Genomic DNA, 12,975 nt, shown 5'->3' on the forward strand with positions numbered 1-12,975 from the left:
GCGCGTAACGACTTACGCGCGCGGGGGGGCTTGGGGGGGGGGGCGAAGCGCCCCCACCAACTAGGTGTTGGGGTGGCGCGAAGCGCCACCCCAACAGCTAGTATATATATATATATATATATATATATATATATATATATATATATCTATATATATATATATATATATATATAATATATATATAATATATATATATATAGATATGTATATATATATATATATATATATATATATATATATATATATATATATATATATATATATATATATATATATATATATATATATGAAATCTTGTATTTGTGATGTATGTGTAATCAGAAACGTGATCAGATGTGTGATCACATAGAACATTTGACCCGTGCATTTTTTTTTCGTGCGACTATAAAACATTAAAGCCATTTTCTATATATTCATTGATTTGAATACATACTTAATTTATTGCATTACAATATGTCAGCTGTGTCCGAAAAGGCTTTTGATGATTCCTGACCATTTCATATAGTGTTTTGTGGTCCAGACAGACAAGTTAATTCGTTTTCGATGTACCTATTCCAGAAGGATCGTATTTACATTTTAATTTACTTCATGTAATGTAGAAGCACTTCGATTCTAACTATGATAAAAATACAATATAAAAAAAAATAATAGGGCTTAACAAAATTCCTTTCTGTTACTAGGAGGCGTGGAGCTTTTTTACTGATGTTTACAAAGTATTTTAAACTCCTTCACTTTTTGGATTTTGTAGATTCTCATAGATTAGTCGACTTGACGTTTTAGTTTATTTATATTCAATTTGAATATAAAAACGGAACTTTAACGCTTCTATTGGCGACATTCCCAGAATCTTTTGGAAAACCGTTACAGCGAAGAGAGGTGCTTAAATGTTTAGATTCGCCAGAAGGTAATGGGCGTGTGACAGTTGAAGAGCACATACGATGAAATCTTTCCACCCTGCAAGTTCTAGTAGAGTAATTTCTCTCCGTGCTTTTGATCTTCAGAAGTCTTTAGCTCTTGTTTTTAATTGTCTAGGTCTACTGCTAGATCTTCTAGATTCAGTATTGTTACCGTATTTTATCTCTTGTATTTTATCGTGTTTTAACTTTCAGAATTTCTTTCTGCTTCGTCAATCAAAGAAAAGTATGCCATGAAATATCTTATTGTGATGATCAATAACAAACAACACAAGTTTAGTTTGGTTGGGCTGTTGATTTCTCATAAGTAACTCTAGATTTTTTTTTTTTAATTTATACATTATTGAGATTCGAATGACTTTTTTCTCAAGTTTTTTTTCTTAGGTGGTAAATTTTTCCAACTTTAAGGTTTCCCAATTTGAGATACAGTGAGTAATTTATTAGAGATTTTTTTAAAATGCATTTTGCTTATTTGTTAAAATTTATGATGACATTGAAGAAATGTAATAAAGAATTCTATTGTTATTTTGCGATGCATTGTGTATGGCCAGTTTTGATGATTTTGTTTCACTTTACACTCTCGAATTTTAAAGCTTAAGAAAACGTATTAATTTGAATTTTTGTATGGCATTCTTTTCAACGTTCTCTTTATTTCAGATATGAAAAATTCACCGATCTTGGCTACAAGTGGTTTGCCCTCCCGGGAGTGTCATGCTTGAAATTAGACTGTGGTGGTTTAGAATTCAGTGCGATACCCTTCAGTGGCTGGTACTCGGATTCAGAAATAGGATCACGTGATCTAGGAGATAAACATAGATTCAATCTCGCACCTGTAAGTAAATCAAATATTTTGGGTTAGAAATTCGATTTATCGCTTCCTGGGGGATTCAAGTGACCAAATTAATATTTTTTAAACACCTTGATATTCGATACGTTTTTTTTTTATCCCCCTCCCTCCCTATACGACAACCTGCAACCACAAGATTATAAGCCTCTCTACCCGCCGAGTTCTGCGTTCTTGTTACTTCGTCTTTTTGGACGTAATACCTTATATTAGGTATTGTTTTTGTTTTTTAAGACCACACTGCCTTTCAATGACGAACAAATAAAAGTTCAAATAGGGTTAAGTCTTTTTATTAGACAGTGAAAACACATATAACAAATCGGGATATTTTGACCTCCTACATCAATGGTCGACCACCAGTGGTCGTATACAATCAAGTATATAACTTTAAATTCAACAACATTTCTCTTGCAATTGGAAGAAAAAGAAGTTTGTGCCACCTTCATTAGAAATTCAACTTGCATGTTGGCAATTTTAAAGAAGAAAATTTGCTACTCAAGACTGAATGAACCCTGTTAATGAACTCTCTCTGACAAATCTAGTGAACAACCCGAAAACTGTTTCTGGCCCGAAAGTATTTATTTTGTTCTGTATAAGTACGTTTGTTTTAATTTTAAGGCCTTAGTTTTTCTGCTGAATAACGACCACTGGTGTTTGTGGTCGAAATATCTAGATTTTTTATATCTGTTTTCACTGTCTTTTAAAAGGACTTATTACCATTTCAACTTATATTTTTTCGTTAGTTTGTCGTACAACTCGGATGTGCTTACGGATAATAATAAACTGATTTATAGTATAAAATCTGATCTCTTGGGTAGTAAAATTCTGCTACTCAAGATCAGGATAATTTTACATCCCTATCTTTGTGAATTATACTCTTTATTTTAGTATGTTACTTTGTACGTTTTATTCTTTGATGTTACATATTTAAGGGGTTAGGCTGCTTAAACAGTCTATTGTGTCAACAAGTGTTAGAAAAGAAAACAAAAAATAAAAATATGACTTTTAGTTAAGCAAGCTTAATTGGTGGTGTAAGGTAGTAAAAAAAAAAATATATATTTGTATAAGAAAAAAAAAAAAAAAAAAAAAAAAAAAAAAAAAAAAGAGGAAAAGGAAAAGGAAAAGTAAGAGTCATATTTTCGGTTTCTCTTGGCCGAAATAACCACTAAAACAGTTCTGCACAAAAGTATTATTTTCCCCCCTATTTTCTGTTTGTATATAATGTCGTTTCACGGTAAAAGCTGTTATTGTTCAGTTAGAAGGGACAGTGGTCTTTGGAACGAGTTCATAGTATCTATGTGGAATCTAGATAGGATTAGTCTTATAGAATCTAGATAGTAAATGTTATTTCTTGTGGTTTGCTAATAGTTTTTGCAATATCTAGGTGATGGCTGGTATCATGGGCCTGAACACAGAAACAAACGAGAGTAATTGGCGAGACTTGGCCGTCAGCGAGCTGGTTGTCGCTGTAGCGCACAGTTTTCGGGTAAGTTTCTCTGCTTTTCTCTTGGCAATTATCAATGACATTTTATGCTCTTTAGTCAATTCACTCTCATACTTAGCTTGAAATTGATGTCACATTTGTGATGCCTATGTTTGACCAATCAAAATTTTATTTTGAAGCAGCAACGGAGCTTTTATTTTGTTGTTGCCATCAGTGGTTTCTGACTCGGTAACGACAAGAGATGGAAATTACAAAATCTTGTCCGGCAAGAGCATCACAAAATCTACACCCGTTTTATTAGCAAGGAGCAAACCACAACTGTCCCAACCCAAGTTGGTCGTACTTTGTTATCATGGTTGCGGTGACAGACGCAACTTAAGAAAGTATCTAATCTAAAGAATGGTTGGATCTCAGCCAAACTGGTTTTAAATAAGAGCAAGCGCCCATGCTGCGACTCTTGTTAGTTTGTTGCTGATTCGGCTAATATGAGGAACGAATAGCTAAATTCTTCTGATCAGTGGATTTGCTAGAAGGGACTCTTAAAGAAAGGTAATAGAGTAAAGGCTAATATAATAGCTGATTTTTGGTCCTTGCCCGATCTGGGGAAAGAAGAGGGATTGCTTTCTAATTCCTTGTCATCAGTTTATCTCATGGGAAGTTATAGGATCTTGGCCAACCTTTGTCAAAAACAAGATTATGTGCCCTAATTCTGCTTTTTGGCGGTCCGTAACCATTTTGATATGGTTGGGAGAGGTATTCCCTAAATTCTTGTCACGTTGATATTTACTAGAATGGTTGGTTAAATTTCAGTCGCACATGGGTGAAAGTAAGAGTAAGTATTGTGGTTGTTTTTTCTGGAAGATCTGAGTTGATTCAATATTAGTTCGTGTAAAGGGTCCCTAACTTCATCTGAATCGGTCATTTACCCAAAGGAGTCGACTAATATTCACAAACCTTGCCGGGGAGTAAGAGTTAATGTTCCAGTTCTACCATTTTGTGATCAGGGCCTTATTCGAAGCCTGAGGTCAAGATATCTTTCAAAAGGGTTCGGTAGATCTCAACCAAATTCAGTTTAGAAGTGAGAGCTGAATTTCTAACTATGTCCTTTGTGTGTTCAGTCCCTTTCTGGAGGGACTATGATTATCTAAAATATAGTTATAGCGGTATCTACCAAAAGGCAATTTTCAATCTGGCTGGTCTGAAAGACCAATCACAACCATTAAAATCAAAACACGCCCAATGAAAAATTAGTCCTTATGGCGTAAGTTTAGGAAGTAATCCATCGTTGTCACAAAGGTAGTTTCTGTAATGCTCCCAGGTAGAAAGCTGTCTTGAATGGAAATGCCTGAGTGTGACTTGAGTTCAGCCCTTGTTAAAGTGGTTGATGATTTTGAATAAAACTCGCATTTAATGAAAATAGGGAGGTCGAAGTTTCCTATAATTTGTATAGTGTATAACAGTGTATCTGCACAACGCTTCCTAAACCACATCTTGGAAACATTGTTCTTGAGAATCTGGTCAAGCTTTCTCAAAACAAATTGCTCTGCGCAAATCAATATGAAAAATTGACTAAACAATACTAGTCATCAAGACTTTAGTCGAAGCGTGACAAGTTTTGCCATCACACAGAATTCAAGGCTCGCCTGTATAACTTAATAAAATGTGGGTACACTGTTCTGAATTGAACCGCAGAATTGTTTTGTATTCTAAGGTGTTTAACCATCTCAAACAGTTTAGAACTAGTGTGTATAAAACAGCAACTTATCCTTTATTTTGTCTTCTTGTTGTTAGTTTCCATATTTGCCTGCGTCATACCAGTCGTTTTATCTAACTAATTAAGATTAATTTATGCTATCCCGCCGTATTAGCTACAATAAGTGGTTGAAAGTTAAAAATAATTTTCCTGTGGATATGTTTGTATCTTTTCTAGAAAACAAAAAGCTCGCTTGCAGCTCCTGATTTTTAATTTTTCGCAGGCTAGGGAAGCGATATTACCATGCTACTTCCCCTAAAAATTAATTGTGTATAATTTTCTTTTCTTTATGTGAAGATACTTGTAATTTTTGAGCCAAACTGACTGTTCGGTGTGTGAGTTGTACCTGAATTGTGTCTTGGAGGTACTGGGGTGAATGATACAATTCATTGGGCTCGAAGAGAGATTCCTTGAGGAATTGAGTTTTGTCAGTACAAGGAATAATGGGATGAAATTACTAAGCTATTGAATTTAACAGGTCATAAAAAATTTAACCATTGAGCTTGTTGTTGCTAGCCTTTTTTTTAAACTTGGATTTAATGGATTTAGACTTCAACTTGGCAAGGCGATTGATTCAATTTATAAATTTAGACATTTGCACTAATTAAAAGTCAATTCAACGTTAGTTGACCAACAATTTGCCTAGAATTGCAAGGGAAATAAGTGTCCAAAAATTGGCGAATAAGAATAAAAAACGGGAGGTTTTTGTGTCGAACCTTGTCCATGTAATGTTATAGATTTCAACATGTAGGCACTGGTGTTCAAGTTGTCTCTTTAAAACAGTAAACGTTTTGTTGTAATATTTAATCTGACCTTTGCTATTAGGAAGCAAAAATCACCATAGTCGACCATCAGACAGCTTTTACCAAGCGTCGACCAAGCGAGACTTTTATTGAACATTCCAAGAGCGAGCATGAAGAGAGAGGTGGATGTCCCACAGATTGGGTTTGGGTCAACCCGCCTGGATCATTTACAACTCCAGTTTACCACCAAGAGGTTTTATTCTACTGGATCAAACCCTTGTACGACTATCAGGTATGTGTAGAAAATTGGTCAATCAAACGGCTATATAAGGAGGGAATGAGGTAAAGGTTAGAATAAAAAATGTGCATTTTCAGTGTGAAAGCTCTGGATTTTGGGTTTTTTTTTCTGCGAAGAAAGATGAAGGGGAGTCCTGAGACACATCATACCCAAATGGCCCCTTGTGCCTTTCTAATCTAATTATCTCACATTTCTAATCAATTATCTAATCTAATTATAAGCCATAATTTAATTATCACCCATCCCGTATTTATTTTGTATGTCGTTGTATTTGTTTTGAGCAAATTTACAACTCTTTATGAAAATTTATAGAAGCTCAGTAATTTTTAGGTTAGCAAAGAGTTTCGAACCGTCAGAGTGGGTGTTGGGCAACCATAAACTGAGTGAATTCACATCAAAGGAGACAATGTTTGGTTAAAATCTGCTGAACTTAGCTGTGTAGTGGGGATTGAAACTTGCAGCCAAGCCTACACAGACTATCAGTGTATGTCTTATCTGTTGCACATCGCTCCTTCCTAGGTTTATTCTTAATAAAGAAGCACTGTATAGACAAAGATCTATCATCATAAAATAGAAACGATCTAGAACTTCAGAAATAGACTACAATACTAACCTAATAGAAACTCAAATTATCTTATTAATTTGCAAAGGTTTTTTAACATATAAACTCCTTGCAAAAAATTACAGTAATGTTAATGCACTATACAATCTGGTACACATCTAGGATTTTTGTTCCAAGGGGGTGGGAAGGGGGCTAAAAAGATTATTGTTCGGGAACGGGAGTTTCAGTTTTTTGAGAGGGAGGGAGTTGAGGTTTACCAAAAGAATTTTTGTTGGGTCTGGTTACCAAAAGGATTTTTGTTTAGAGTCTTTAGACAGAAGTTTACCACAGAAAAGCGGTTCGAGAGGGTGTGGGTTACCAAACGAGCTTTTGTTCAGGTTGGAGAGCTTACTTCCATTTTTAAGTCTAGTTTTCGAGTCATAGGACGAGTTGCAGTTTTTTTTTGTATGCGTTTTTATGACGAATTTACGAGTTAGAAAAATACTTGGGAGGGGTGGGATTCAACCCCGGTTCCCCCTCCTGCTGCTTCTGGACTCAGCCCTGTATACAAATATGATACAATCTAGACATACGAAAAGTTGTGACAATGCGATAGCAGGGAGGAAGGGGGGCACATACCCCTTGACTGGGGATTGGATATAAGCTGTTTATTTTGATTATTATATATATATATATATATATATATATATATATATATATATATATATATATATATATATATATATATATATATATATATATATATATATATATATATATATGTCTTAACGTCAAAATGAAATATTTTTTCTCCTGATGAATAGGACCCCAAATTTTTGCGTGGGACTTATAACAAAAGCGATTAAACTATAGGAACCGGGGTATTCTTATGTCAACCACCTTCCTTCACCAATTTTTGAAGCATGACAAATTGGTCTCATATAAACCTAAGCTTTCTAAAATTTATCACATAAGTGAGTAAATTGACATAATTTTGTTTCTTTTAAGGCTCATAATGCCTGGCCAATCCTGGCCCTCTTTCTTTCTTCCCTAGTAAGCTCGAAAGTACCCCCTAGAATGTTGATACCGTTCACTTTGTGAGTCTATAATTTTTACTATGCTTTTTTCTTTTTTATGATGCCTACAAACATCTAAAAGTAGCTTTTAATTGCATCCCTATTGTCCAAATCACATTCATCTTGTGTTCCAGGATCAGCCATGGAAGACATATAACTTTGGAAAACATTTTAGAGGAACCTTAGAAAAGAGAGAAATTGATTACTTGAAGAGATTTAGGCACATGGCAAGGTCAGTTTACCTTTTTCTAATTCTATTTTCGATCTATATGTATAAAGGGTTTGCCCTTTAGTGAATAGATATTCACTATAGTATATCTGTAGTATATCTGTACTATAGTATATCAGAATAGATAATCTGTAGTGAATAGATATTAATCAAACAAAAATATAATCCCTTTGACAAGAATATAAATAATATTCTTCAATAACAAAAAAAGGGGAAAAAAACGTAGCTTAGACATATAGCGGTGAAACTGGGAGGTTACAGTTTTAGATTTTTAGTTTGTTTGATTAAACTTTCAACTAACCCTTATCTGGAAAATTGATATATATGAAACTCAGACCTACGAGTATACACCACTACGTTTACTATCCTAAGCAACTAGTATTTATTTAGATTTAAATTTTCATTTTTAAACTTTGATATGTTGAAAACCATTTTCGAAGAATGAGTGCTCGAAGCCTTCTGCTACGAATTCACCTTAGCATTATGACATTTGAGACGAAAGTCCCCGAAAATACAAAATCCCCAAAGATTCTTTCTTTCTTTTAATATCAGCCCGGCGCAATATGTTGAGTTTGACTGTATCTTTCCCATTTGCAGGCTATTTAGTAAGTATATTTTATAATCGTGAACTGTATTTTGTCTTGAGGCATGTCCAAGTCATCGAAGCTGCTCTTTTATGACACTAGTCACATATGCTGATCTGGCTCGTGTTCTTTGCGCTAATAATGAATATTGTGGCTAAACTTTGTTTACTAAACACATTTTGTCCTCGTGTTGTTTCTTCAGTGCTAATGTTCAAGTGTTAAGCTTAACATTCTTTATAGCCATTTTAAATACCACAAATTTTAGCTTCATTCCGTTCTTTTCACTTTCCCATACTTAACTAAGTTCAGCAAAAGTATCTTGCTGTTTTACTTTTTTAATTTCTATTTTCCTCTGTAACCCTCATTGTTAATTAAAAAATGTAACAAATTTGACTGATTTTAACCACTTCATTGTCTGTCTTTATAACTCTTTAAAAATGTTCCATGAGGTTTTTGTCAGCTTTAATGATTTGAGATCAACAAATCGTCAGATATAAAGCGAAAAGTCTTTTATATAATTTGCTCAGTTTCTTTCCGACGATTTATTTATTTTCTAATTTTGTTTGCTTAATAAATAGGAACTTTGCTTTGTGGGTGTGTTTTGTTGACATCCACTACAAAATTGTTGAAATATAATAATAGAATTCTTTTATAATGTAATTGTTCGCCCTGTTCTTCTTCAATTTCTTTTTAAAAATTTCCTGTTGCTTATTTTCCATAATTCTTGGATTTGGGCTATCTACTACACATAGCCTTACCGACATACTTTTTGTTAAGGATGCAGCTGTTTACCATGTTATCTTTTGTGCCTACTTAATGCTTTCACGCCCCTCCCCCTCATAGAAAATCCATTTAACTAGGTAGGGTTATATTTAGCCCATCTATATTATTTCACTTTTTAGGGGTGAAGGGTTGCCTGCGGAAGAATAGCAGTTCATATTTCTTTGCTTTGCATGTCAGTGTTAATTTGATCAAATAATTTTCTAGAGTGAATATTTTGTGAAAAATATACGCGTTTTTTCTCAGTTTGGTTGAGTAATCATCTGTGCCCTTGACAGGACTGCAGTCTATGAATAAAACTGAGAGGTCCAAAACTATCCATCTCCAAAAAATGAAATAAACGTTTATTGGTATTATTTTGTGATTGTTATTTAAAATTTATTTCTCTTGTTGACCCCCATCCTTTCTCTCACGGCTACCATCTAGATAAAATGCCGTTTTGTTGGAAAGGAACATAAATGGGTATTTTCTCCTACTCGTTCACAAATCATATTATTAATTGAAGTAAATATATAGACAGCCTATTGCTTGTTGGTATATGCAATACTGTCTTTTGAAGTTTTTGTAAATTATAGTCGTGGAATATAAATCAGTTAATGTACGTACTAGTATGTGAACTATTTCTTTCTGTTTCTTACTTTTCTCTTATACAGATATATTTTTTTTAAATATTTTTTTTTCTTTTTTAGGGCAGCTTTGTTTGCTCAAAGGATGTTTATGAAAGCTTATGCCAACAGAACAAAGGCACATGTATTCTCAAAAGCTTTCAAGCCCGAGGTGAGTGTATTGATTATTTATTAATGTTAATGGTAAAATTGACTGTGATCCCAGGACCTAACTTGTAAATCCAAGCTATTGGCTATCTTGGTTTTGGTACGTTTTGGACTGTCAAGGTTGACGCCTTTTCTTTAGGTTGTTTATTGTTATTGACATGATGTAGTCTTAGAGCATATCGAACTCTAGTTTGTCAGATTTTGGAAGGAGTGGCCCCAAGACGTCCCATGAGGATGGATGACACTTAACAGAGAGAGCAGAGATGATAGAGTTTTCATTCCAAATGGCTATACTGCATTACATGCTTCTCGTGGAGTTAGTGTAGGTCCTGGGCTCCTGAGGATATTCAAGTCCAAGCAGAGTACAGGCGGTCCTATAGCGCTTGCACCGTGGTCTGCGAAGCTAAGTGGCAGTGTAAGCGCATACCTGCATGTCACACAATCCTGAAAAATAAATTTTCTCTTTTCTTCAACTTGTCTATGCTTGATTTCTACTAGATTATAGATTTTTGTACTTATTTGAAAAGCCCATATTGCTACAGAGTCATCAATAAAAAGCAATAAAAGGTTGTTTCTTTGGAATTTCAAAAGTTTGAAAATTGCATTATTGTTAGGCTTAAGGCTATACAAAAACCGTGTAATAGAAAATAAACACTGCCTTAAGTCTGAATTATTGTGTAATAACTCGAAAAACTACTCTTTGAAAGATCTTACTCCCTAAAAGCAAAGCATATATGTATATATATATATATATATATATATATATATATATATATATATATATATATATATATATATATATATATATATATATATATATATATATATATATATATATATATATATATATATATATATATATATATATATATATATATATATATATATATATATATATATATATATATAAAAGTCAGTTTTGGCCCCGTGTATATGCAAATATCTCTAATCACAGAACTGTGTCCAAAATGAGGCGCCTGTCACCGATCTCTGCATATATAGCTGAAACATGTTTCTATTCGAATTTATACTTGTTATATTTGAGCTGAATATTTTGAAATCCTGTTTTTTTTTAATTCCTATTCATTGTAATAGAAATATACGGAGGCTTTTATGGTGGTGCCTTGGCCCTTCTCCCTGGAAATTACTAGGTTCTTGCGAGCTTCCTACTATTCCTGTGTTTATCATGCAATTGGCCTCCTTTCTTTTATCTTCTTTTATTCTCCCATCCCCGCTCTCCAAAATAGAAATACATATTGGACATATAGGGTTTGTGGTGCCTCGGTCCCTCCTCCTCACTTTGGAATTTCAAACATTTATCGAGCTTTCCCACAAATCACTAGATTGTTTACACGGCTCAGCTGCTTCTTACTGTGTCGTTTAATCCCTTCCCCCCACTCCTATCCAAAATTTTTGCCCACTTTGCAAAATAAATTTCTACGAGGATGCTTGATTATGCTCTTAGCTTAAATTCCCATACTTCAATCACTGATTAAGAGAGAATTGACCGAAGGGCTTTCTAGAAGTATTGAAAAAATTGAAATCTTAGGCAAGAAGTAGGACAGAAGTTGGAGAAAGAGGCAAGAAGTAGGACATATATTTTCACCCCATTTTACCAAAAACTTGGGCTAACTTCTTTAGTTAGCACACGGCTCTTGTATTTGAGCAGTTGTTCTTAAACAACTTGGCAAAAAGTCAAACCTCTGCACAAGGCCGTATCCAGGGGAGATTTAGGGGGTTTGAAACCCCTATCCCCAAATTTTGTCCTACTTAAATCCCAACAAATATGCATATAAAAAATGTTTGATCCGTTTTTGTTTTTTTGTAAACCCCCCTCCCGAACAAAACCTGGACGTGCCCCTATATAATAAGCCTAAATAAGCCAAAATAAGCCTAAGAATCAATCAAGCCAAAAAAGATCATCAAATTTCTAGCCAGCCACTTCCTCCTCCCATATCTTTAATGTCGTTTATTAGATCTACTAGAAAAGTTGCATTTTACCAACTCAAAGGCTCCATTAGGAGTAGCTAAGACGTATTTAGTGGTGTGAGTTCAAGGAAATTGCATTTGGGAGGATATATATTTCAAACTCTAGAGGTTTTGGGCCATTTTAATAATAGGGGTTTCGGACCATTTTAGGGTTTCGGGCAATAAGGCTATTTTTTAATGGAAATTAGACCTTAGACCTTAGATCCTCCAGAGCCAGGGGTGGCTCATAGGGCGTCTACGAAACCTCGCCAGACATCTCGGAGCTGAGCTGCAGCCATGACGTCCTCCCACTGTGGTTGAAGAGACAACTCCGCATTTCTCAGGTCTCGGTCGTACTGTCGTCGTAAGGTGTGTCTTGGTCGACCTCTTTTTCGCCTCCCCTCGGGACGCCAATCATATACTGTATTCGGGAGTCGATCCTGTGGCATACGGAGGACGTGGCCAAGGTATGTCCATCTCCTACGTTTCAGAAGGTCAGTAACTAATGGCTGACCGGTTCGCCGGCGAACTTCTATGTTGGTGACCTTTTCCTGCCACGATATGTTCAGGATTCTCCTAAGGCACATGTTTTCAAAGGCTAGGACACGTTTCTCTAGCTGGGTGTTTAGTTTCCAGCATTCACTAGCATAGAGGAGGATGGACATCACATTGCTATTCAGGAGGCGGAGCTTCAAGCGCATAGAGTATTTACTACTGCGCCAGACTGGTTTCAACTTGCTAAAAGCCGATGTCGCTTGTCCAATTTTCCTCTTGATTTCGTTGGCTATTTCACCATCGTATTCGATCCAACTCCCAAGATATTTAAATTCCTTGACCTGCTCAATAGTTTTATTTTTGCATTTTATATGAGTGGGGAGTCAGATGTGGCCATACTCTTTGTTTTACTGACATTTACTGCAAGTCCCATTTTCTCGGCCTTTTCGTCTATGGCGTCGAGTAGCAGCTGCAGTCGCAGTTTCGCTTCTTCAAGAAGAACAACGTCATCTGCGAAGTCCAAATCGGAGATC

General features: G+C 35.0%; 2 protein-coding genes across 2 annotated transcripts; one reads left to right on the plus strand and one right to left on the minus strand.

Moving 5' to 3' along the window:
• Positions 1 to 4,543: 4,543 nt before the first annotated feature.
• On the plus strand, positions 4,544 to 10,007 carry LOC136042140 (nitric oxide synthase-like protein). Its single transcript, XM_065727056.1, has 4 exons — positions 4,544 to 4,582; positions 5,781 to 5,990; positions 7,748 to 7,845; positions 9,896 to 10,007. Exons 1-4 carry the CDS (start codon positions 4,544 to 4,546, stop codon positions 10,005 to 10,007), a joined length of 459 nt encoding a protein of 152 aa, XP_065583128.1.
• Positions 10,008 to 10,267: 260 nt separating this feature from the next.
• Positions 10,268 to 12,648, minus strand: LOC136042141 (uncharacterized). Its single transcript, XM_065727057.1, has 2 exons — positions 12,208 to 12,648; positions 10,268 to 10,423 (listed from the first exon to the last, which is right to left on the minus strand). Exons 1-2 carry the CDS (start codon positions 12,646 to 12,648, stop codon positions 10,268 to 10,270), a joined length of 597 nt encoding a protein of 198 aa, XP_065583129.1.
• Between the last annotated feature and the right edge of the window lie 327 nt (positions 12,649 to 12,975).

This window comes from Artemia franciscana, unplaced genomic scaffold (assembly GCF_032884065.1).
Source record: "Artemia franciscana unplaced genomic scaffold, ASM3288406v1 PGA_scaffold_683, whole genome shotgun sequence".
Classification (NCBI taxonomy): domain Eukaryota; kingdom Metazoa; phylum Arthropoda; class Branchiopoda; order Anostraca; family Artemiidae; genus Artemia; species Artemia franciscana.

Bases quoted from the DNA above. Each gene is read 5' to 3' on its own strand.
- LOC136042140 (XM_065727056.1), top strand. From the start codon at position 4,544: ATGCCTGAGTGTGACTTGAGTTCAGCCCTTGTTAAAGTG. The intron at 4,583-5,780 runs GTTGATGATTTT...CTTTGCTATTAG, and splicing joins GTTCAGCCCTTGTTAAAGTG to GAAGCAAAAATCACCATAGT. The intron at 7,846-9,895 runs GTCAGTTTACCT...TTTCTTTTTTAG, and splicing joins AGATTTAGGCACATGGCAAG to GGCAGCTTTGTTTGCTCAAA.
- LOC136042141 (XM_065727057.1), bottom strand. From the start codon at position 12,648: ATGCGCTTGAAGCTCCGCCTCCTGAATAGCAATGTGATGTCCATCCTC. The intron at 10,424-12,207 runs GTAGACGCCCTA...TTTATTTTTCAG, and splicing joins GAGATGTCTGGCGAGGTTTC to GATTGTGTGACATGCAGGTA.